Source organism: Caretta caretta, chromosome 1 (assembly GCF_965140235.1).
Source record: "Caretta caretta isolate rCarCar2 chromosome 1, rCarCar1.hap1, whole genome shotgun sequence".
Classification (NCBI taxonomy): domain Eukaryota; kingdom Metazoa; phylum Chordata; order Testudines; family Cheloniidae; genus Caretta; species Caretta caretta.
The window spans coordinates 205785239-205808851 of NC_134206.1; the positions used below are offsets into that span (position 1 = coordinate 205785239).

The following is a 23613-nucleotide window of genomic DNA, read 5'->3' on the forward strand; positions in this document are numbered from 1 at the left end:
TGGGCTACAGCCCACTTCATCGGATGCATAGAATGGAACATATATATCTATGTATATATAAACACAGATAAGTTGGAAGTTACCATATAAACTGTGAGAGGCTAATTAGTTAAGATGCGCTATTATCAGCAGGAGAAAAAAACTTTTGTAGTGATAATCAAGATGGCCTATTTAGACAGTTGACAAGAAGGTGTGAGGATACCTAACTTAAGGAAATAGATTCAATATGTGTAATGACCCAGACAGTCCCAGTCAAACCCAAGTTAATGGTATCTAGTTTGCATATTAATTCAAGCTCAGCAGTTTCTCCTTGGAGGCTAGTGTAGTGAAAGTTAGTGCAGTGGGATCCTCTCCTGAAATGTGCAGTTGTAGTACACAGCTATTCTTGACAATCTGTTGAAATTGGATATGTTAATGAGATAATGATGCAGCCCTGGGGCCTTCCAAGGGAGCCTGAGCTCGTTTTTTCCAATTGTTTTGCGTCCCAAAAACATGAGTGTGGAGTGGCGTATGATGCACACCAGCCAGTGCAACAGTTGCTCTCTGCTACTAGCAGGTCCAACCAAGAGACTGGGGAGTGACCTTTATTCCCTGGAGTGATGGTTTCACATTTTTGGAATACTTGTAACTTAATATTTTAACAGTCCCGATTGTGTACTTGCAGGTGAAGGGCCTAGAGTTAATTATTAATCTCTGGCTTTCTCTTCCTCTTACTATGTGATCTCCTGAAGGGCAGACCGAGGAGCTATGTCTTCCAGACCGAGAGGTAGCAGAGGAAATGCCATGGCTTAGTCTGCTGGGATTTTTCTCCTTGTTTTAGTTCTGCAAACTGACAGCACACAGCAGTAGATGTACAAGCACTTCAGCATACCCTGTACTTAGGGGTTTGATATCTCATTTCCTCTTCCATTGTTGTCCTGCTGCCCAAAAGGCTAGATGGCCTCCTCTGAAGTGCCTACTGTGAACTTTTTTCAGAGTAGCAGCCGTGTTAGTCTGTATCTGCAAAAAGAACAGGAGGACTTGTGGCACCTTAGAGACTAACCAATTTATTTGAGCATAAGCTTTCGTGAGCTACAGCTCACTTCATCAGATGAAAGCTCACGAGAGCTTATGCTCAAATAAATTGGTTAGTCTCTAAGGTGCCACAGGTTCGCCTTTTCTTTTTACTGAGAACTTTGTGGCCACTACAGAAAAGGCTCAGGCATCTACAAACACTGAAAAAAACAACCCCAAAACTTTTAACACAGACTCCCTGTGACAAATCATGGGGTACTAGGTTTGCATCAAAGTAATACAAGTCCAGATCTGGTGTACAAGAAATTGTTTTCAATAAATACGTAATTCATTACCTATCTATACATAATATTAAAAATATCAAGTAAAATGGCAGCTAATCCTAGACCCTCCACTTAGGGAACAGGGGAGAAGTGCTAGGGAATTCAATCTGTATTGCTGACCTTAAGTCAGACTCTGCAGACTTGTCTTCACTGCAAAGTTAATTTGACTTGAGTGTTGACCCTAACTTGAGTTCCCTCCAGTGTCGATTTGATTTAAATCAAGGCAATTTAAATCAGTGATTTAAATAATGATTTAAATCACCAAGTGGAACGTCTTGATTTAAATTATCAATTTTAATCACTTTTCCATTTGTACTTCAGTTATGTTTCTAAAGAAATGTGCATTCTCCAACGCTGATGTAAATCAGCATGTTTTAATGGTTACAACTAAATAAGCATTTACACTAGAGTTGGTACATCTTTTTGTGACCTAGGAGGATACACTATACCTATATACATTTATTAAACAATTATATAGTTTAACGTTTTCAGATTCTTCTTGTACAGTTTAGTATGTTAGAAAATGGTGATTATTGCTGCTTTAATAGAAAATTAACTTTTTGCTCATATGTGTCAAGCTGCATTAGGATGGTAACTGGAATTAAACACACAACAGCATTTACAATCTTTTTATTAAACAAAACAAGCCCTTAATATGGTACATGACTTGTGGTACCATATTTATTAAGCTTGATCTCAAAAGTTAGATGTTTTCCCCCCTGATTCTTTCTTTATCTAGAAAAGCAGCCTTTAACACAGTTTTTGATAGAGGCTAATGGAATCAGCATTTTTTTTTTCCAATTTAAATGTCTTAACAGATAATAGGTTTAGGCCTTAACACTTCCTGTATTATACTCACATTTCATTTGAAACAGGTTTATTTTTAAAATGAAAACTTATAATAATTTAAATCATAGAAAACCTGAATTAAATTAAAAAAAACAACACGTTTTCCCCACCATGGTCCCCTCCACACATACAAACCTTGATCCAAGTGTACTAGTGCTTTTAACTGGAGTTGGCTGCCCTGTTTAGGGGCAGGGCGTGAGCTAAAACTCCTACGAGCACAGCTACTCTAGTACTGGATGCAGGCGAGTATCACTCAAGAGCCACTTGTTCTCCAGCGCCCTTCCCCCCAGTTCCCCTGTGTGCTCAAGTTCTCCCGCAACTCCCTGGGAAAGAATTTATAGAGCAGTTCCTCTTATTGCAGCACTAAGAACCATGGGACGTGTTCCCAGATGTCCCAGTGACCCACACAGGGGTGAATGCAGCGCCACTGTGGACACTGAGGCTGTATCTATGCTATGGATGCTACAGCAGCATAGCTAGGGTGCTGTAGCTACACTGCTTTAATCCCACATCATAGATACTTCCTACAGCAATGAAAGAAGTTTTTCCGTTGCTACAGGAACTCCACCTCCCTGAGCGATGGTAGCTTGGTCAATGGAAACATTCTTCCATCAGCCTAGCTGTGAACACAACGTGGGTTAGATTGGCTTGACTATGGCTTTTAGCAGTGTGGATTGTTCGCACCCTTGAGTGCTCTAGCTATATTGACCAAAATTTTAAGTATGGACTGGACCTGAGTCTTGTTTCGCAGTGGGCTGCTCTCACTTGAGTTGGACTAACTTGAGAGGAGTAACTCAAGTTAAGTCTGCAGTCAAGACGTGCCCTGCATGGGAGATTGCAATCTGGCTTGGAAATAGAGTGTGAGAGATGGGGTCCCTCAGAAGCACAGGGTCCTGTATGGCATAGTCTCAAAACCGCCCCCAAGAGCTGGTCTTTTGTGCACAGACCTGCACAGAAATAACAAAAGGTGTGAATTTAACCAGTTTAGTTACTTCCAAGCAAGTCTGTGTGGACTTCCAGTTTGGAAGAAAGTGGCTAATGTTGGTTTTGTTTAGTGAAAGTCTAGCCACTGACTTTAGCTGGTTCCCATCTGAAATGAATGTCCTCACCCAGACTGACAGATCAAGGAGCAATGGTCTCAAGTTGCAGTGGGGAAGAGAGATTAGGTTGGATATTAGTAAAAACTTTTTCACTAGGAGGGTGATAAAGCACTGGAATACGTTACCTAGGGAGGTGGTGGAATCTCCTTCCTTGGAGGTTTTTAAGGTCAGGCTTGACAAAGCCCTGGCAGGGATGATTTAGTTGGGGATGGGTCCTGCTTTGAGCAGGGGGTTGGACTAGATGACCTCCTGAGGTCCTTTCCAACCCTGATATTCTATCGTTCTGTGACTGACACTGAAATAACTCATCTGTTTTGGGACAGAATAGTTACATCTCTGCAAGTCCATGTGCAGACCAAGCCTAAAATATAGTTTAGGTTACTGCCCCTGTACGTATGTATTCAACCCCATTGTTCAGCTATGAGTAGCTTTGTGGCAAAATTTGGGGGTTTGAGAGAGAATCATGAGAAATCTCCCCAAAAGAGATTAAAGCTGTTCTAATTCAGAGTAATGGCAAACTGCCTTTGAATTCTGAATCTGCTAATCCTGGGCCCTGCCAGGAATCAAATAATGGAAGATCCTTTCCCTGGGATGGCACTCAGTCAGGTTGCTGGCCAGGACCAGGAATGAGACCAGAGTGCTTTTGTCTTGTTGCAACAAATGAGACCCTTTAAACAAAAAGACTCTCTTCCTACATTGATGTATGAATTTAAAACTGTTTTAATGGTTACTTAGAACATTTCCTCGTGCTTATTTACTTTGAGGTAAAACTGGGAAAATACATTAAATATAATTTCCTTCCTTAACTTTCAAAGCTATTAATGTATGTGCATGGGGGCGAATTTCCCAGTAGCGCTCCCAAAGGCTCTTCAACCATCTCACCGAGCATAAGAAAGATAATTGATTTAGCCTTACACCCTTTTAAAAACATTATTTTTAATGAGGTTTTTTTTTACGCCCTTTTAAAAACATTTATTACCTAGTGATCTGATTCAATTTTGCATATGTACAAGAAATAGAATGTTTTTTCCATATTTAAAAAGAAAAGGGAAATTGGAGGAAGGTAGAGTTTTTATATTAGGGTTTCTTCATTTGTTTTTATTTTTACTGTGTTTTTTCAGGTCTGAATCCACTGCAGGTATAAATTGGGACAAATCCACTAATGTAAATGGAGATATTTGCTTAGGCTTGTGATGAATTTGATATAGAAGGATGAGTCTCTATACCACCACCCCACCTCAGGAGCCATAGATGTAGGGCCAGTGACCGAAAGCAGCAAGGTTAGGGTGCTTCTGTATCCTGGCTGTTTCCTGGGTGCTACGGGGTGCACAGGGGTCATGGTAGCTGGAGTGCATCTAAAAAGGGGCAGAACTTGATTGCGGGAGCCCAAGCCCCTATCCCCTTCTGTTCCTGTGCTCACCTATACACTGGCACTTAAGTCCTGGGATCCTAGGCATGAGTTTCTGTTGCGTCTGGAAGACTTTTAGGAAGTGATGAGAACTCCCTGTAGACAACTTTCATTGTTAGGAAGCAAGAAAATGGGAGGAGGCGGTGTTTACTCAATCAAGCACCAACAATACGCTCTGTACTCTTTTGGTGTCTACCTTTGTTTCTAACTCTTTATCCAAAGTGCTTTGGTGGGAGTTTAATCCAAAACTAGAAAGTTTGTTTTACGCTAAAATCCTTTTTGGAAGTTAAATGTTTCTGTGCCTCTTAAAAACACACACTCACGCTCTTCTTCTTGATGTTCTTTATGTGCTGGTGTCTTATGTTAGGAAGAAACCTGAGAGAAAAGGGTTGTGTCTACCTGTTCGGTGGATTACCGATGAATATTGAAAGAAACGTGTTCATTTTCTAGGTCTCTCTGCAGTTGCCTTTTTAAGTGCTAGTGGACAGTGTGGAGGGACAGCGTTGGAGACTGCAGTCTATTTGTCTGCAGAACAAGAACAGCACGTGATAGCACATGCCTCCCCCAGTATGGTGCCAGTTGTGTGCCTCATCCCCTGTCCTAAAGAACCCACCTCCAGAGTGGAAGTGACATTGACTCTCCATGGCCTGGTCAGTCTTTGGCACCCCTGCCAGCAATGGGGACTGTTTGTGATTTGGACATCAGGAACGGAGACCATCAACTCGCTTTTATCGTAAGCTCCCAGATATTGTGTGATAACTTCTGTTCGCTACAGACTTAGTCTGGATTGGAAGAGCTGACCTAGAAATGAGACTCAAACTCACTTCCAGTCTCCGGAGCCCTCCAGATCTCTTCCTCCAGCACTTCTTGGCACCTGCTGTTCCACTCTCTCCTTCTTCTGAGATCTTTCTCCTAAGACCAACTTCTGTAGCAAGCGTTGATAGTCCCCAGCAGTAGTTAGCCTGCAGATTGTTCACTTGGATTGATTTAATTCAAGCTTTCAAAGAGCTAAGGGCGGATGGGTTCACATTACTGTAAGGAAGCTGGAATGACCAGCTGGCTTGTGCTGCTTCTTACTGCACCTGTATGTGCTAAGCTGGGTGATGCTGTGCAGGTTCAGAGTGCCTGCTGAGCCGTTAATTTTGAGACTTTGTGGATCAACTTCCTGAAACCATCCCTTCGTGTAAATTGCCATCTCTGTGCTTTGGTCAGCCTTTCCCCCTAGCCTAGTCGATCAATTGATAATGGAGGTCTTTCACTGCTTAGGCCTGTTTCAGTGCTAGCAGTTGGTAGGTTGTTTTTTTTTTTTTTTTTAAATGAACAAGTTAGTCTTCTCTCTCACTCCCACAGGGATACTAAGCCACTTCACAAAGCCACGGTGTGGAGACAGTCGGCATGGCACACTGGCAGCATGCTTGGCAGAATCCTAAATCTGAGCTAGCTTCTGAGATCCAGTCCCCGCCTCCTCCTAGGATTTGATCCAGCTGCCGTTAGCTTCAATGAGTACTGGCTCAAGCCTGTAATGAGGGTTTTGGGCATCTGGCCAGGCCTTGGTTCATTTCTCATTGGGTGTTCTTGGTTTGTGGTGGTGGTGTGGCTAGGGAAAGACAGTGACTTATTTCTTCTTTCTGTTCCTTGTGCCAGCCTCAAGTGTGAATTGGCAACAATAAGATGGGCTGGCGCTCTGCTCTGTGAGCGTTAGCGGCTTATACGTATATATTTTTAAATCTGTTCTAGGGGAATTAATGCTTAGGGCTTCTAGGTGGTATGGTAATACAAATAAATACTAACTGGACACAGGGCCATTAGCTTCTAAGGCTGTGTCAATACAGCAGCTGGGAGCATGCCTTCCAGCCTGAGTAGACTGATATGCACTAGCTCTGCTCAGGCTAGCATGCCAAAAGTACCAGTCTGGACGTCATGGCACAGGCAAGCCACAGGGTGGGACAAGCTTGTACCTGTGCCACTATGTCTCTGCTGCTATTTTTAGTATGCTAGCTTGAGCAGAGCTAGCATGTGTCTGTCTCACCTGAGTGGCTATACTCTGATGATACTCTGTTGATGCCTTCCAAATTTGTATTATCAGCAAATTTCACTAGCACATTGCTACTTTTTTATGCCACGGTCATTAATAAAAATATTGAGTAAGACTGGTCCCAAGACCAGACCCTGAGGACTCCATTAATAACCTCCCTTCAGCATGATAGTTTACCTTTTAACACAACCTGTTGCCTTCTCCCCTTTAGCCAGTTCCTTGTCTATCTTACAAGTCTCATACTAATCCCCGTCTTCTCTAATTAAACAATTTCCCATGTGATACTGTGTCAAATGCTTTACTTGAAGTCCAACTATATTAAATTTGCTGCATTTCCCTTATTTAAAAAAAAAACAGATATTTTTCTAAAAGAGGAAATCAAATTAGTCTGGCATGTTCTACCTTTAGTCAACCTATGTTGCATTACATTCCCTTTACCTCCAGGAACTTAATGATTCTTTCCTTCACAATTTGTTTTTAAGTCTTGCGTACTACTGAGGTCAGACTAACAGGTCTAATTGCCCAGATCTCTTTTTTGTTTTGTTTTTATTTCCCTTTCTTAAATATAGGTATGACATTAGCTATTCTCCAGACATATGGTACTACCCCCAAATAGATGCTTATTACAATCCTTGTTCTGGACAAGCAATCTCATGTGCCAGTTCTTTCAATATTCTGGGATGGAAATTGTCAGGTTCCCATGATTTGAGCACCTTAAACTCTTTAAGTTTTTTTCCTTCCACCTCTGATGTGGTACCTTCCATTTCTATACACTCACTTCCATCAGCCATCCTGTCTTTCATGGCCATGTTCCATATTATCACCCTTATTGAAAACAGAGGCAAAGTATTCATTTAGTTTTTGAGCATACCTAGTTTATCTTTAAACTCCTTCCCATCCACACTCTATAGCAGCCTAATCTCCTCCTCCTTTATTATTTTTATTTATATAACTGAAAACCCCCCTCTTGCATATTTTAATTTCCTTGGCAAAGGCTAATTCAACTGGACTTTTGGCAATTCTCACTTTATTCCTCCATGATGTAGCTTTCTTTGCAGATCAGTCTCTTTTCCCATTCCCTATAGGCTCTATGCTTATACCTACTAACCTTTTTGAGGAGGCTATTCATCCAGGACATCCATGATGTCCTCAGTACTTATCAAAAAGTCTAAAATTGTATTATCTCTTGTTGGTTTGGTGATGGTCTGATGAAGAAAACTCATCTATCATATCCAGGAAAAACTAGACCCCATCTGTATTAGTAGCATTTATTCTCCAATCTCTATTTGGGAAGTAAGTCTCCCATCAGGACACGGTTCCCAAAGGTGGTTCTCTCTCTCTAATGTTCTTGAAGAGATCTCTGTCCGTATCTGAGTCTGACTGTTGGAGGTCTGGAGGAGACCCAAACGCTTGCCTAAATCAGCCTCTCTTACAATCCTTCCCCAAAGTGATTTTGATCCAAACAGGTTGTTTTGTTCATACTGTCGCTTCTTGTCTCTTTACAATTTACTGCTTCTTTGGTGCACAGTACTACCCTACCACCATGGCCTTTTTTCCTCTTTCTCCTAAACAGCTCTTAACCTTCAATACCTCTAGGCCAGGGGTGGGCAAACCTGCACTGGGGAACCATGGCCAGTGGGAGCTTCGGGGGAGGTACCCGCAGGCGCGAAGCCTTCTGCCCCCCTAACTCCCAGAGGCTGCAGAAACATGGTGCTGGCCACTTCCGGGAGCAGCATGGGGCCAGGGCAGGCAGGGAGCCTGCCTTAGCCCTGCTGCGCGCTGCTGACACCCTGGAGCCACTCAAGGTAAGCAGCGCCAGGCCAGAGCCGCACCCCAAACCCCTCCTGCACTCCAACCCCCTGCCCTGAGCCCCCTCATCCTTCCTGCACCCCAACCCCTTGCCCCAGCCCTACATTTATGGCCCTTCATGCAATTTCCCCACCCACATGTGGTCCTTGGGCCAAAAAGTTTGCCCACCCCTGCTCTAGTACATTCATAAGTGCTATTCCACCATGTTTCTGTCATTCCTATAATATCTGGTTTGACCTCCTGCATCAGTAGTTCAAGTTCTTCCATTTTATTGTCCGACTCCTTGCATTCATATATGAGCTCTTCATTGTTTTGCTCAGATCTCATCCAGTTTTTCACCTGGGTTAGGTATAGTCCTTTACTAATTGTAACATCTACCTGACTGCTACTCAAATCAGTATGTGTACTTTCACCTTGCTGTCCATACTCTCACATTCTGATGTTCCTTTATCCCTTAGTATATCTTCATTTAGCTGATTTTACTGCTCTGTGTATTGAAGCCAAATGTGGAGATTTCTCAAGGTCTCTCCCAACTTTCTCCCCTAGTCTCCTAGTTTTAAAACCCTTCTTATCAATCATGCCAGCTTTGATCCCAGAAGGCTAATTCTCCAGGTACTCAAGTGAAGTCCATCAATAGAGGAATGTCTTCTTTCTGTGAATGTCTCCCAGTGGTCGATCATCCCAAAGCCTTCCTCGTAGCACAAATCCTTGAATCACCTGTTCATCTTCATTAACTTGTCCCTCCTCTGGGGACCAGAAGTATTCTGCTGAAAATCACCCAAGCTTCCACTTTGTGTCTTACCCAGCATAGTGAAATCACTCTTTGACACTGCTAGATTCTCTCTAGAATGGATATTCGTTCCGACCTGCAGCACAGTTCTCCTCGGGATCCTTTTCAGCCTCGTGTCCACATCTCATAGCCTTGCTCCTCACAGACCGCATGCTCTTGTGTTCTCTGGATGTGTTGTGGTGATGACAAGCTTGTTGATTTTGCTGACTATGGAATCCCTGATCACATAAATCTTTTTTTTTCCCCCCCTTGTGTTGGTATGAATCTCTTATGTTCTCTCTCTCTCTGTCCCCTGTACATCCTTATTTTTCCCCCTAAGCTCCAGGCCTTGATATCTTCATCTCTTCCTCTCTCCTTCAGGGACTGGCTTCCCTTCTTTGTCACCCTATTTTCTGCCTGCTTCTCCTTCTTGTTCCTCAGTGCAGCAGAGAATTAATAGACTTTTAAGGCTGGAAGAGACCTTTATGATCATAGTCTGACCTCCTGCATGACATAAGTCCATAGAACTTCACCCATTAACTCTTGCATCAAGCCCATAACTTTTGGCTGAGCATATCTGTTAGACATCGAATCTTGACTTACACTGAAAGTGATGGAGAATCTACCACATCCCTTGGTATGTTCCACTATTAATTATCCTCTCTGTTAAATGTGCGCCTTACTTCTTGTCTAAATGTATCTGACTTCAGCTTCCAGCCATTGGATCTTGGTATGTCTTTGTCTGCTAGATTAGAGAACCCTTTGCCTTCATATCTTCTCCACGTGTAGGTACTTTCTTATACTGGGGAGTAAAATGTTTGGCTATTTGGTTGTGGAGGGACTAGTGAAGTGTGACACATCTTGCTAGTCATTTTCTGTCCCTGACAAGCCAGCGTCTTATTGGACTTTTTAAATCATATCCCCCTTCACACACACACCAACAGTATCTTTGAATTTTGCCATGACTTATTGTACTAGTTGCAGTCTCAAACTTCTAGAGCTAAAACCAATGCTTCTTACCATCTGAAAGTAGCTTGTACCCCATCTTACAAATGGCAGGAAAACATTAATCTTGAACTCTGTCAGTTGAAGTCTCCACTACTAAAACTGCCTGTTGCAGAATTGCTTAGTGGGCAGTCCAGTGCAAATGCTCTAAAGACCATAAACTTCACCAAGCTCCTGGCCTGGTCAGTTTCTCAGAATAAAAGTTTCAACCACTGTGTGTCGGTAATATAGAGTGTTACAGGATTTATAGAACCGCTATGAAAGCGTTCTGGATTAAATTGTGGACTTGAACATTGGCCTGGGAATATTTGTACAGTTACTTTTTAAAAATAGCTTGTTCTGGACACTTCATTTAAAGTAGTGCTTTATTTTTTTTAAAAAAAAAAAGGTTTGCTGATGTCGTGCTGCAATGAAACTTCCTTTTTAAAATGTAATTTTTCATGCTGTTTTTATCTCCAATGTGGACTAAATTTTTTATTTATTTATTTTTAACCGCATTTGTGGTAAACTTATAAAGACTTTTTTTTAAAAGTATCAGATGAAAAAAGTCTGTATTTCCTGAAAACTTTAATTGAGGTTGTACAAAATCCCTGCTGAACTGTTACCAGGGATGTTTTGCACACAGTATTTTGTATGAGGTTTTTATCTTGTTAAATATGTAACTTGATGTTCGGTGTGATGTATGCCAAAAAATATTTGGGATGTTCAAAGCAGCTGAGAAAACCCTGCTGCTGGAAACTTAACTAATGCATTTCCTGACTAATGTTGCAGTGTATTTGTTTTGTTTTTTTTTTTTAAAAATCCAGCCAACGTTGCATTAATATAGGTGTCTTGCACTTAATTTCCTAAACTGTCTTTAAAGGGAGCGAAGAAGCTGACATAGGAAGCGATTCCTGGAGCCAGTCCAACAAATCCTTCATACTTGTATGAAGTACGTGTTCCTTTAACTGAACCATTAGCACGCATTCAATTAATAGAGCCAAGGATGAAGTGTTTACAAGAACTGTTCTGTTGCTGCCATACAGTCAGCTGGGGAGCAGGCTGGGGACTCCTTCCCTCCCGGGACACGGTAAATCCAAGGATTGGCCGTGTGGATCCCCTCCCTAGCTGAGAAGACTGTCCAACAATTGCCTGGGGTCCTGCTCCTTAGTTATGTATTTAAAACAAATTCTGGCCATCCCAGTGCATTTCCTGGGCAGGCTTGCAGGGTGAGGAATTCTGCGCACTTATTCTTAGTTGCCTGTAGGCTTCAGATGTGGTGGTCTGACAAGAAAATGTGGTTTTCCTCTCGTTTGAGAGAATGAGACCACAGCCCAAGTAAACTAAAACGGAATATTGTTGCTGTTGCACTAGTCTGACGATCTTGTTCTGACACAATAGTTGAACGGGTTTCTTAAGTCGTTTTACGTGTGTGTTCTCAGATATAAAACCGAAACGCTGCTCCCGCTGCCTCCAGTTTGACACCACCTTAACCCTGCGCCCTGACAGCCACCTGGGTCAACGGAAGAGCACAATAACCTTCCCCTCCCTTAACCTCTTCCAACCAGGAGCAAGTACTTCCTGGATCAGTGGTGCTGCCCCGAGCACAGTGCGGGTACATATGAATGATGCTGACTTGGAGTTGTGGTAGGCACAGGGAACACAGCACATTTACTGAGAGAGGGGTAAAGTCCTGTGATGTTCCTATTCCATACTGCCATCCCTAAGGGGCAGATTCCAGTTTGTGTGGGAAGTATCCTCTTCATCCTGGGTTTCCAGCTTTTGCAACACTTCCGTTTTGGGAGCTACACTGTAATATCCTTGCAGGACATGGCAAGCACAGGGCAGTGCGGAGTGCCTTCGGCCTCCGTGCTTGCAAGGGGGTTTTGTGTGTGAATTTCCCTTGGTTTTTGAGAAAGTGGGAGTAACGAGGGGGGCAAAGTTGAGGGACAATTTTGGGAAGATGGGGAAAGTTTCCTGGGCATTTCTCACAGACCCTCAGCTACCAGCGGGAGGCAGTGCCAGGGGATGAGAGTAGTCCTGAACTGGCTTACCCCTACGTGTACCCAGCAGATCCATATGTTTTAGACTTGTTGTTGATAGCCTACACTAGATGAGCTCAGGGCAGCACAGTGATTTGACATCTCTGTGGATATGGCCGTAGTTTTAGGCTTGGTACAGAGCCCATGTGCACAAAACTAATCACAGGAATCTGCCTAGAGGGGGACTCAAACTCATGGTCATTGGGACTGCATTTTGGTGCCACTCTCCCTTTGCCATCAGCTGCGTGAGGGTGTCTCACTGAGCTCTTCCTTGAGGATCCAGAGCTCAGTTTCTGCTTCTGCTTCTGCCTGGTCTCAGTATCATGTGACTGAGCATGGAGCATGTGTCCTCTCAGCTACCCACCTCAGTTTCAGTGCATTGTGCCAGTTTCTAGAGCACTAAAAAATTTAAAAGTAGGTCATTTGGGGGAGAAACTTCTCTCAGGAACGCTTTGACCAAACAGACCCCAGTTTGCACCACTAACACAACCCAGGTCTATCAACTGGCACAGGAATCGTCAGGCCCATCTGAATATGCCTGTGGATTTTAGATACTTTGTTTAGAGCTACCTCTTCAGAAACCTCTGCTCAACCTTACCCTGGGTGCTGGAAGGGTTGCCCAGTAACATACCTGGGAAGACAGGACTCCAGTGGTTAAAAGTCTAGCTGTGCATGTCTGTGCACTGTTACTTGTTGCGGGTTTGATTCGGACATAACTGCTGGGGTTGCCTTTCTCTGCTCTAAGCTTCATCCTAGCATTTCTGGTCTTCTGCAAAGCCTCCAAGAAGAATCTTCTCCTTGAAAAGAGACTTCAGTCGCAGCGTGATTAAGTCCATCACTGAAGCCTAGGTTAATGCCATTTTGGCCTGCAAGTTGCAAAGTGTTTCGTGATCTCCTAAAACTGAAATCACATTTAGCACCAAGTTTCCAAGTGCGGCTGTACCTGAGTTACCTATGGCAGGAGGGGGAAGTGTTTCACACAAAGAAAAAACAAATCCCTTTTCCGCAGGGGCATTGTAACATTTAATTCATTACTGTTTTGTAAAGGGCTTTGCAATCCTCAGATGCAACATAGTACTGAAGTTATATCTGCTTATTGGCGTCCCCTAGTCGCAGCATGCTCTGACATGACCCTCTTACTGATTTCACATCACAATATCCAGGAACTTATCTACATTAGGAATATCCTGATTTCTGCAGCCTAGACAAAGGGCAAGTGTTTTCTGCCTTGCCCCAACAGTGATTTGAGGCTGAACTCATGTTGTAAAACACTGACATTCTTGATGAAGTTTGCTTTACGCTGTTATAGGTTAGCATAATGCTAGAGCATGCTTTATCTCGTAGCCTATTCTACTGGATGCTGTCATATGTAGGATACAGGTGAGACTTCCAGTTGCAGCCATCTGAATGGGTCATTTCAGTACAGTGCACAGAAATCTTCCCAGCCCATCCCCTTATTTTAATTGTAAATGGAAGGAATAACTTGCAGGGGTGCTGGGTGAAGTGTTACCAGCTAACATGGGGCTGAACTCCTTGTAGAGATGCTCTGCCAGGAAGAAAAGGAGTACTTGTGGCACCTTAGAGACTAACCAATTTATTTGAGTATCAGCTTTCGTGAGCTACAGCTTGAACATTGGCCTGGGACCTTAGCCAGTTTCCATTCGATCTGGAGTCCAGGGTGTGTGGGAGGAGAGGAGCAGGCTTTCTGCAGCAGCCACTTTACTTCTCTGTGCATTACTAAAGAAGCAGCCTAATCTGCCTGCAGCAGAAAGTCTCAGAGAATATAAAATCAGAGCTGAATTTTGTGTGTGTATTTAGCATTCTACTCTAGTCAATTCACTTACCCATCTTAATCCCTCCCTCTAAGGCAGGGGTTCTCAACCTTTTTCGCTCTTAAATCCCCCCCCCCCACACACACACACACATACTATAAAAACTCCATAGCCCATCTCTGCCACAACAACTGTTTGTCTGCATATAGAAGCCAGGGCCAGCATTAGGGGGTAGCAAGCAGGGCAACTGCCCAGGCCCCATGCCACATGGGGCACCGCGAAGCTAAGTTGCTCAGGCTTCAGCCCTGGGTGGCGGGGCTCAGGGCCCTGGGCTTTAGACCCATGCAGTGGGGCTTCAGTTTTCTGCCATGGGCCCCAGCAAATCTAAAGATGGCTATGCTTGGTGGCCCCCGGACCCCTGGTTGAGAACCACTGCTCTAAGGCTTTCCATCTACTCGAGGCTACACTAGTCCTTGCACTTTCGCCCAAATACATCTGGCCACTATGCATTCCTTCTCTGTGCCTTTTTCTCATAGCTGTGGGAAGGGCTGGGTGTGTATTTGGGGGTGGGGGATTCTTGTTGCTTTATAGCTCGTAAGGCAGAGCAGAAATAGTTTTCCTACTGCACAGTTGAGGGCGGAGCTTCCCCTTGAAGTGGGTAGAGAGGTTGAGCAATACAGCCTGGAGGCTCTGATTCAACCATTTGCTCACTCTTCTAATTATTGTGACCCTTCTAATTTTCTTATCTGTACCATCGGTGTCTTAAAAAAATTCAAGAGAATTTAGCTTTAAACCAAACACAAAGCCCTGCAAGTGAAATTCTAGCTGTTTCCTAATTTCATGCCCACGTGACTGTATGTGAGCCAGAGTTGGGCTGACAGGAGGATTTAGGAAATGATTAAACCTTACTAACCTACTCTGTAGCAGCTCTGGAGTGGGGAGGGACCTGTAGTTGAACAGGCCCCACTGAAGGGGATGTCTTAGAGTGTCTATGTGGTAGTGACATTTTTTTGCAAGTTGAATTCTTTCTTTCTTTCTTTTTTTTGAGGGGGGGGGTCATTGGGGTATAGGGGACGTCTACATTTTAATGTTCTTTCTAGATTGCAGGAAAATTGTTACATTAAAGTTAACAAAATTCTTTCTCGCAGCTATATTGCCCCTGCTCACTGAGGGGTGAGTCACTCAACACACCACCTCTCTGGAGATGCTCTGCCCATTTTCATGTAGTCTTATGCAGCCCAAACTGTCCACAAGCAGAGCAGGAGCATGACGGTCTGTGTTCTAACTTTGTTCTCAGGAGCTCGTCGCTTTCCAAACCCTTCACCTTTCCAGGCATGTGGGTGAAACTTTGGGAAGCTTGAGCAAAAAAAGTTGTCATGTGTAAGTGTCCCCCCCATCATAATAGGCACTTATTTAACAGCCCCTCAGTTAGAATGACTGGGGTTGACCAACAGAAATTTGGCAGGGAAATCACCCTTGTTGAGGAGAGACACCGTTGAAACTTCAGGTGAAAATTTGGTTTTGATTTGTCATTGGGTGAACCATTGAGAACTGTTCTGTGTGCGTGGTTCATTTTATGCAACTTTCTCACCAAGACTTGAGTTTTCAACAGTGAATGGAGGAGTGGAGTGGGGGGGAGAAATATCTCAAAGACTGAGATGCTTTTAAGGGGACCATTCAGAAAGTGGCAAGCACTTGCCTTCTGAAAATCAAACACCTTTCAGGTGTCTCAAGTTGGATCCTCAAGAATCAAGTCTAAAATCACTATTCACTTTTGAAAATCTAAACCTGAGCTTTTAATGTACACAGCTAAGGAAAGCAACTTAGCTGTGCAGTGAAACTTAATGAGGAAGGTGCCCAACGAAAGAGGAACAGCTTGCTCCTCCTTGCTCCGCTAACCCTAGGTAGTTGAACAGGTATCTGGATTTTGACATTTTTTTGGAAGGCTATTTATGTATTATGTGGGCTCAGAGTAGCATGGTATGAAGGCTTTTATCAACATTAGACACACAGGTTAAGTAACTTGTCCAAATTCATACAGTGAGTCAGTGGCAGAGCTGAGAATAGACTCCAAATGCCATTTCTTGATTCGAACCTTTCCTGCAATGCTGTCCTTCCTATGCATACGTGTCCTACAACCACCACCTTATAACACGTGTGAGAATCATCTGCTGTTGTTTTCATGGGGGAGTTTGCTTGTTAATGACAAATGTAACTTAATTAAAACAGGTTAGGTTGGTTCTAGGAGCTGAAGTGCTCGCTGTTGAGTTCAAATCCTTCAGAGTTAAAAGTGAAACCAGCATGGTGTTCTTGGCTGGTTCCCCGGGTAGTGACATGAAGAAATCTCTACTGATGGTCTGTTGAGGGGGATGCTGAGGACAATGGTACATTGGCAGAGCTGTGTGATGGGAGCCAAGGGCCTGTCTACACTGTGCAGTCACAGCTTTGTCACTAAAAGTCAGCATGTGTAAACGCTCTGTCTGTATTTTGTCGGCACTTTTGCCAACAAAATACTTCCAGCCCCGTGAGCGGCGTTAGCTTTGTCGGCAGGAGAGCGCTCCTACCGGCAAAGCCGCGTTCACACTACCGCTTGCGTCGGCAAAACTTTTGTCTTTCGCGGGGGGGCTTTTTTAAGTATCCGTGAAAAACAAAAGTTTTGTCGACAACTTTGCAGTGTAGACAAGCCCTAATCTGTGGAGCATCTCCGTGCACCGTGCCTGATTTAGCCCTGGGCCTTGGCTCATTTTGAAACACTTCAGCTTGTAATGTCTTTAAACAATGCCTATCTTTATATTTTGCTTGACAAGCTGATTATGAGGAAAGGAAGCCCTTGCAGCTGAGCACTTTTTTGTGTTTACTTTGCTTGTGTTGGCTGTCCTATTAGGAATAGAAGCCAACTCCAAGGGAGGAGGTGACACTGTTTTACGTCCCAGCCCTAGTGTGGGATGTAACCAGAAATTGTGAATGTTGCTATAATGCAGCCATTCTACCTCCAGGCTGTGATCTTATCTGATCTCACAAGTTGCAAAGACTGTGCCATGTCAGTACTTGGGTGGGACACATCTCAAGAACCACTAGGTGCTGCAAGAAGTAGTATAGAAGATTTGGAGGGGAAAGCCTCAATCAGTCCCGAACCAGTGCCTCAACCTGAGGCTGACTGGCTGGCTAATATGAGCTAGTACTGCATCAAAGCCAAGATGAGATGAGCTATTGTTTTCCAGGCTGTCTACAGATTTGAAGAGGATACTATGTCAGTTTACACCCTGTTTGCATTTAAGAAGCTTTTCTTAGCAACTGTAAAGGCAAACGCTTCACTCAAAAATGAAAGCTAGAAGATCCTGGAACCCAATTCCGCAAGTAGTGGAGTCTGACAGATTTGTCCATTGCAGAATTGCATAGTACGCAGCACCATGATGCTAACAACCACTTTCCCGTTAATGGGGTTATCTGTGTTTCTCTATATAATGTTAAGTTGTCAGTTTTAAAATGTTTTGTTGTATTTTATTTCTAGCATCCAGCGAGCTGCATTGGTGGTTCTGGAAAACTACTACAGAGATTTCACCATCTATAACCCGAGCTTGTTAATGGCCTCCAAGTCTCGTGCAGCCAAACACATGGCTGGCCTGAAAGTCTACAATGTGGATGGTAGGTGAGGTGGAATAGTTGCTGAGAATTGATGTGTGGGGTGGAGACGAGCAGGACTTGTTATCCTTTGTTCCAGGCACATGCCCTACCTTCTCACCATCCAAAATTCTTGTCAGAAATCTTCGTACCACTTCTGAGTACATTGCTCCCAGATCACTTCAGGCTTACAAAGCACAATAGAACTTTGTCTTGACTAGGAAAAGTGGCCAAGTTTAGGTCAGGTTTAGCTAGTATGTATTAGCTAAGCCCAATTTTAATTTGATTGTACTTCCTACTCAACACAAAGCCTAGATGGGTATGGCACTTTATAGGTAAATATAAGGACGGGCTTAGTGTCCTGCAAGCCTCTGTGAACTTAGGGCTTGTCTTCACAAGTTATACTAATTTAAAGGAGTGTTTTTTCAAAAGATGTAGTTAAACCATTGTGAGGCCCTTTGTGACCCCTCTGAACCTGATTTAAACTAAACTTGACTCCATTCTTTGCTGATTAAATCTAAATAAGCCAGGTTTAAAGGAGCAGAGGTTGTGTCAGGACACACACAGCCTTGATAAAATCAGGTGTTCCACAGTAATCGGGTAGCTTCAGTTCTATGGGGAAGCTTTTAAACTCCACAGGGCTGAAGCTAAAATACAAAGGAGACAGGCTGTCCCAGGAAACACGGCCACCTTTAATTTCACAGGCATTGGAAAAATCAGGGCTGCATTATACATTTGTGGATTAGCACTGAAAGGCTTTGCAGCAGGATGTGTTCAGAGGGGATTTGACTTTGCAGAGAGTGACTGTTTTCCACGCACAGCAGGAATGTGGGAGATGAATCTAAGACTTCTTCTGCCGTCTTTCCACATGGCTTATATCTTGCTTTGCATTGTTCGGTGCTCCCAAAGGGTTCAGAGGTTGTGTGGATGCTTCTCCAAACCTCCTCTGAACCTTTAGAGACAGCAAAAATTGGACCTGGAAATGTTGCCAGAGCAGCCTCCTCTAGTGAGACCTACTGCTGATGGTGGGCCCAGAAACCCGGAGAGGGGCAGCTTTGTTTTGTAGCACTTCTGGTCCTGGCTAGTGCAGGAAGTGCAGAGTGGTGTGAAATAGTAAGTAACATCAGTAACAAGGGATGTAAGCTAGCATATTCTGTTGTAGAAATGGGCAATGTTTGTGTGTATGTGGCGGGGGGGGGGGGGCGGTCTTGGAGAAAAAATAAACGATTTTGACCAGGTGGAAATCTTCTCTTTCATTCTGGTCACGGGCTAGTGTCAGGGGGGAACTTACCTTCTGGACCAATATTTCCAAATTTGATTCCGTGAAAGTGTTCCCAGCCTTTTCAGGTTGTAAGGTATTAGCCTTAATTAATGTCATGTTTTCCAGTTACCATCTTGGCCTCTCTTCTAGTGCAGTTGCAGCATAACTGTAGGAGGCGGCATGGCACAACTGGTGCAGGAAGAGGCTAATGATGTATACCCCTGGAAAGCTGGGACTCCAAACTTTCAGAGGAAAAATCCGTGATTTTTTTTTCTAACGCTAGCAGTCTGTGAGCTAGCATAATTTAAAATCCGAACTCAAGTAGACAAAAGCAAGCTAGGGATCTGGATGGGATGCTTTTTCAGTTCCAAAATCTTTCAGTCTGGCAGGGCTAGAAACAAGTGCTTCATGACATTGGATAGGATGAACTCCCAACTTTCCAGGAGCATAAAGCATTTATTTGTGGCACTAGTGGCTTCTAACACAGGATCTTACAATCGTTGTCCATTCCTTGGTCTCTCAGTACTTCTTGGCTTTATTGCTGTAATGAATACAGCAGGGCTTTAGCCGTTGCAATATACTGTGCAATCCCAGAGTTTGCAGAGGTATTGGATAGCTTCTCTTGCTACGCAGCAGGGTTTTTTTTAATGCACACTGAACTCAGTGGCATAGAAGCATATCCTTTAGAAGAATTCCTGTGGATTTACTAAGTGGACTGTGTAGCTCTAGCCAGGACCCTCTTAGCAGAGGAACAATCTGTCTCGCATGCTCTCCGCGTGAGAGGACAGTAATGCTGTTAAGACCTCTAATTTGTTGGCAGCCTTTGAGTTTGGTGTTACAGCAGCTGGGGGGGGGAGGGAGGGGGTCGTCTTGCTTAAGTCCCTATTGTGCTGGCAAAATGGGAGCTAGCCCAAAGGCTGTATTTTCATCACCATGCATGATGAATCAGACAATTAATAACTCTAAACCAAACTGGAACTGCGCCTCTCCTAAGCCGCACCACTACACATCGCGGCTGTCAAATGAAATCTAAAGTGTTTACTCTTGAGAAGCTGTTTGTTTGAATTCCTAGACTATCCATCATTAAACATCAAACTTATGTCTTGGAACTTAAAAAAAAACCTTACTTTTTTAAAGAAAAAAGCAGCCTTTATTGTGTGAGCAGAGCATTCTTGGGACTGTCTACCCTACAGAACTGATAATGCTTAAAGACTTTCAGTTTAATGGTGTAGACTGGCTCTTAAAGCATAAAGAACAGGAGTACTTGTGGCACCTTAGAGACTAACAAATTTATTTGAGCATAAGCTTTCGTGGGCTAAAACCTACTTCATCGGATGCATGCAGTGGAAAATACAGTATACTGCATGCATCTGATGAAGTGGGTTTTAGCCCACGAAAGCTTATGCTCAAATAAATTTTTTAGTTTTTAAGGTGCCACAAGTACTCCTCAGTCTGAATCAGCATAAAGAACAACATGGCTACCACTCTTAAAGCATAGTTACAGTCAGAAAAGTGGCTTTTAAAAATGTATACATTTTGGGGGTGGTTTTATATGTCTCTTTCTCTGACTCCAGGTCCGATGTGCTTTGTTCATCAAATGACAACACTTTTCCCTAACTCATAGCGCTGCAGGCTGCATGTGAGATCACAGAACCTAGCTGGGCCAATCCTCATTTTAAAGCATCACTAGTAATCAAGTGATAGATACTTACTTGATACTGATGTGCGATGTAGAGCAGACTCCAACTCCTTTTCCTAGAGCTAAGTGGGCTCTGCTAATAGGCATAAAAACTCTTGAGACAGATGTAACTTTCAGCCCCACAGAGAAACAGTATGGAGCCCAGAGTTACAGTCTGCAGAGTCGCTTCTCTGACAGTAACTACATTTTTGAAAGTGTCTGTCTTTTTTCTGAAGATGATGCCACTGCCCAGACATCCCAGTGTAGCTCTGTGTTTTCCTGTGTGTGTCTGTTGTGTCCATGTCTCTTGATGTTCTTCTTTTCTGTCTGTCTTTCTCCCCCTCCCAACTCCTCTTGTGCTCTCTCATTGTCTTGTTGCTGAAATGTGATGTGTTCCAGCTGCCCTTGTGGCCAAACTGAAAATGTATATAATGGATGGTAAGTAACATCCTTAGCACTCTGTTTCCTAGTTTGTGTAGTCAGTCACTGTAACTGTTCAGCTACTTCATCCCCTCTGAATTCTCTCTCCCATCTCCACTGACTGCAGCACTTGGAGTGGACAGGAAATATTCCCTCCATATGCACGCTTCCCAGGGACAGTGTCTGCAGGGAGGGTTTTTCACCCCCTTTTCCCCCCCAGAGCACTGGGCAGGAACAGCCCAACTTGGCCCACAAATTGCCTGTGACAGGCACTCTTGGATTTTGAGCCTTTTCAGCTCCCATTCTGCAACAATAAAGTCTTCCTCTGACTTCTGTTTCCCCTTGAAGGCCCAGGTAACAATGCTGCTGGCCAATCCCGGGCCATGATCGCTGCTGCTGCCCGGCGCAGAGACTCCAGTCACAATGAGCTTTACTATGAAGAAGCAGACCACGATCGCAGAGTTAAAAAACGTCGAGCAAGGTAATGCTGTCTCCTTCACATTGTAGTGATTGTATCCTGCTGCAGTCAGTTTGCTGGCCTGCTGGATTCTCTAACTGTATCTGAACAGCTGGGTGGGCCCATAAAAGAGGGGAATCGGATTGAGAGGTTTTTGTTGAAGGGACTGAGTGTTTGGTATAAATAAAGTCCTTTATATTAAAAAGGTATAGGAGAAAACAGACACCCAGGGGCAGCAATGGCTTGTGACAGGAAGTGCTTAGAGAAATGCATACGCAAAGAACATGTGTAAATGTTCCAGATCAGCTAGCAGAATGTTAGGGATTAGGGAAGGGTCCAGTGCCTGCGACATCCATAACAGCTCAGTGCATGAAATCCCATTATTTCCCCAAGTAATCCAAGGGCTGAATCCATAGCGCTGTCAGTGCCATCTAGTCTCTACAGGGAGGAATTCTCCCTCCTTTGGAAGCCGGTGAATGCAGCATTTGATATGGCAATGCAACACTTCAGCCTAAACTCTGTAGTCTTGCTGTCCATCTGAACAGGTCTGGTAGAGGCAGGGACATGACTAGCTGGATGTTTCTGCTGGAATGGTCCTCTGTGCATTACCAGTTCAGCATGTTGATTGCAGGGTGTTGTTCACCTTCAGAATTAACACCCAACTGAAACTAACCTGGGTAGGTAGCACCTCCAAGCTACTGTCTGAGGCAGGTCACCTGCAGCAGGCTGACATCCCTGAGCTGAGTCCCAGTGTAACCAGAGGGACTAAACGAGTTGCCCTAACTGAGGGTTTAGAGTCAGCAGTAAAGTGCTGATATGAGGTCTGTCTCCGTGCTGGCTCAGCCTGACCCCTTGCTGCTGGTCAGGCTTTCTCCACTCTCTCGGCAAAAAGGGAAGCATGTGTCTCTGGGTTTCCACGGGCTTCCTTCTGTGTAATTTAGCAACTTGGGTTCTTTTCACATACTCACTGAGCTCAGCTGGAGCAGCTGCTGGCTTAAAGACAAACCATCATTTAGCGGGAGATGCCGCCTGCTGGCGTATACATGGGGAATCTTTCTAAAACCATCAAAACCTAACTAAAAAGAGCTCTGAGGACCTCCTGGTGTTTCTTGAACGTGTCTGACTGAAGCTTCCTGTGTCTCTGGCTCGTCTGTGATATTTCTGTCTTCCTACGCGTGATCAGGCTGACAGTCTCCTTGCATTAATATCTAAAGGTTTTATATGCAGGGCATTGTAGAAAAGTCGTTATTAGTGACTTAATTCCATTCATTTAATCCAATGTGAAACATGAGTATTTTACAATCCAACAGCTTTCCTTTAACTGCACTACTCTCTTTTACTCGTTCAACACGGTTAGGGTAGCTTTTGAATATCCTCTGGCATCTGTGTCGCTTTGCTCCAGGGGGGTCTGAGTTTGTTTGCACAGCTGTGCTGAAACAGGGATAGTTCGCATAGGATGCGTTCTTGGCTGCAAGTGCCCTGAGCTAGGGCAGGGAACAACCCAACCGCATGCAGGGCCACTTGGGCAACTTGCCAGGAGCCTGAGGACTGCAACCCGGTTTGTATAAAATGGAATAGAGTGCAGGTCATGAACAGGGAGAGGTGTGTGGAGACTGTGGGTCCCAGTGTATGCAGCGCTCTATCTTGAGCCAAGCACCTTCCCCCAGACCAAAATTGGAGTAATGCATGCTGGTTCCACCACTCTCGTACCGCTGTACTCAATATGAGAGTAGCTGTGGGCCAAAGTTACAAATGGAGGCAGGACTGTCTAGTGAGCTGAACACAAGACTGGGGCCAGGAACTCTTGGGTTTTAATCCTGGCTTTGTCACTGATGTGCTGGGTGACTTTCTGAGCGAGAAGAAAAAGCAAACTCCCATTCACCTCTCCATGCCTCCATCTCCCTCTCTGCGGAAGGGGTTAAGTGACTTGCCTGACATGTCACGCTGGGCCAGCGGCAGAGCCAGGAACAGAGTCCAGATCTCCTGACTCCCGAGCAATCGGTGCCCTAACCACATAACCTTCCGTCCTCCTGGGGGGTGAATCTGGCTTCCTTGTGTCTTTTTCTTCCTC

The 23613-nt window shown here is 44.1% G+C and overlaps 1 protein-coding gene across 1 annotated transcript in view; it reads left to right on the top strand.

Annotated features, from left to right (window-relative positions):
- Window positions 1-23613, top strand: part of VANGL1 (VANGL planar cell polarity protein 1) — a 54007-nt gene that overhangs the window by 22306 nt on the left and 8088 nt on the right. Inside the window, exons 5-6 of the mRNA XM_048818417.2 lie at window positions 17617-17750; window positions 21434-21566. Of these exons, the coding sequence (XP_048674374.1) occupies window positions 17617-17750; window positions 21434-21566 (267 nt within the window). The remainder of the gene's footprint in view (window positions 1-17616; window positions 17751-21433; window positions 21567-23613) is intronic.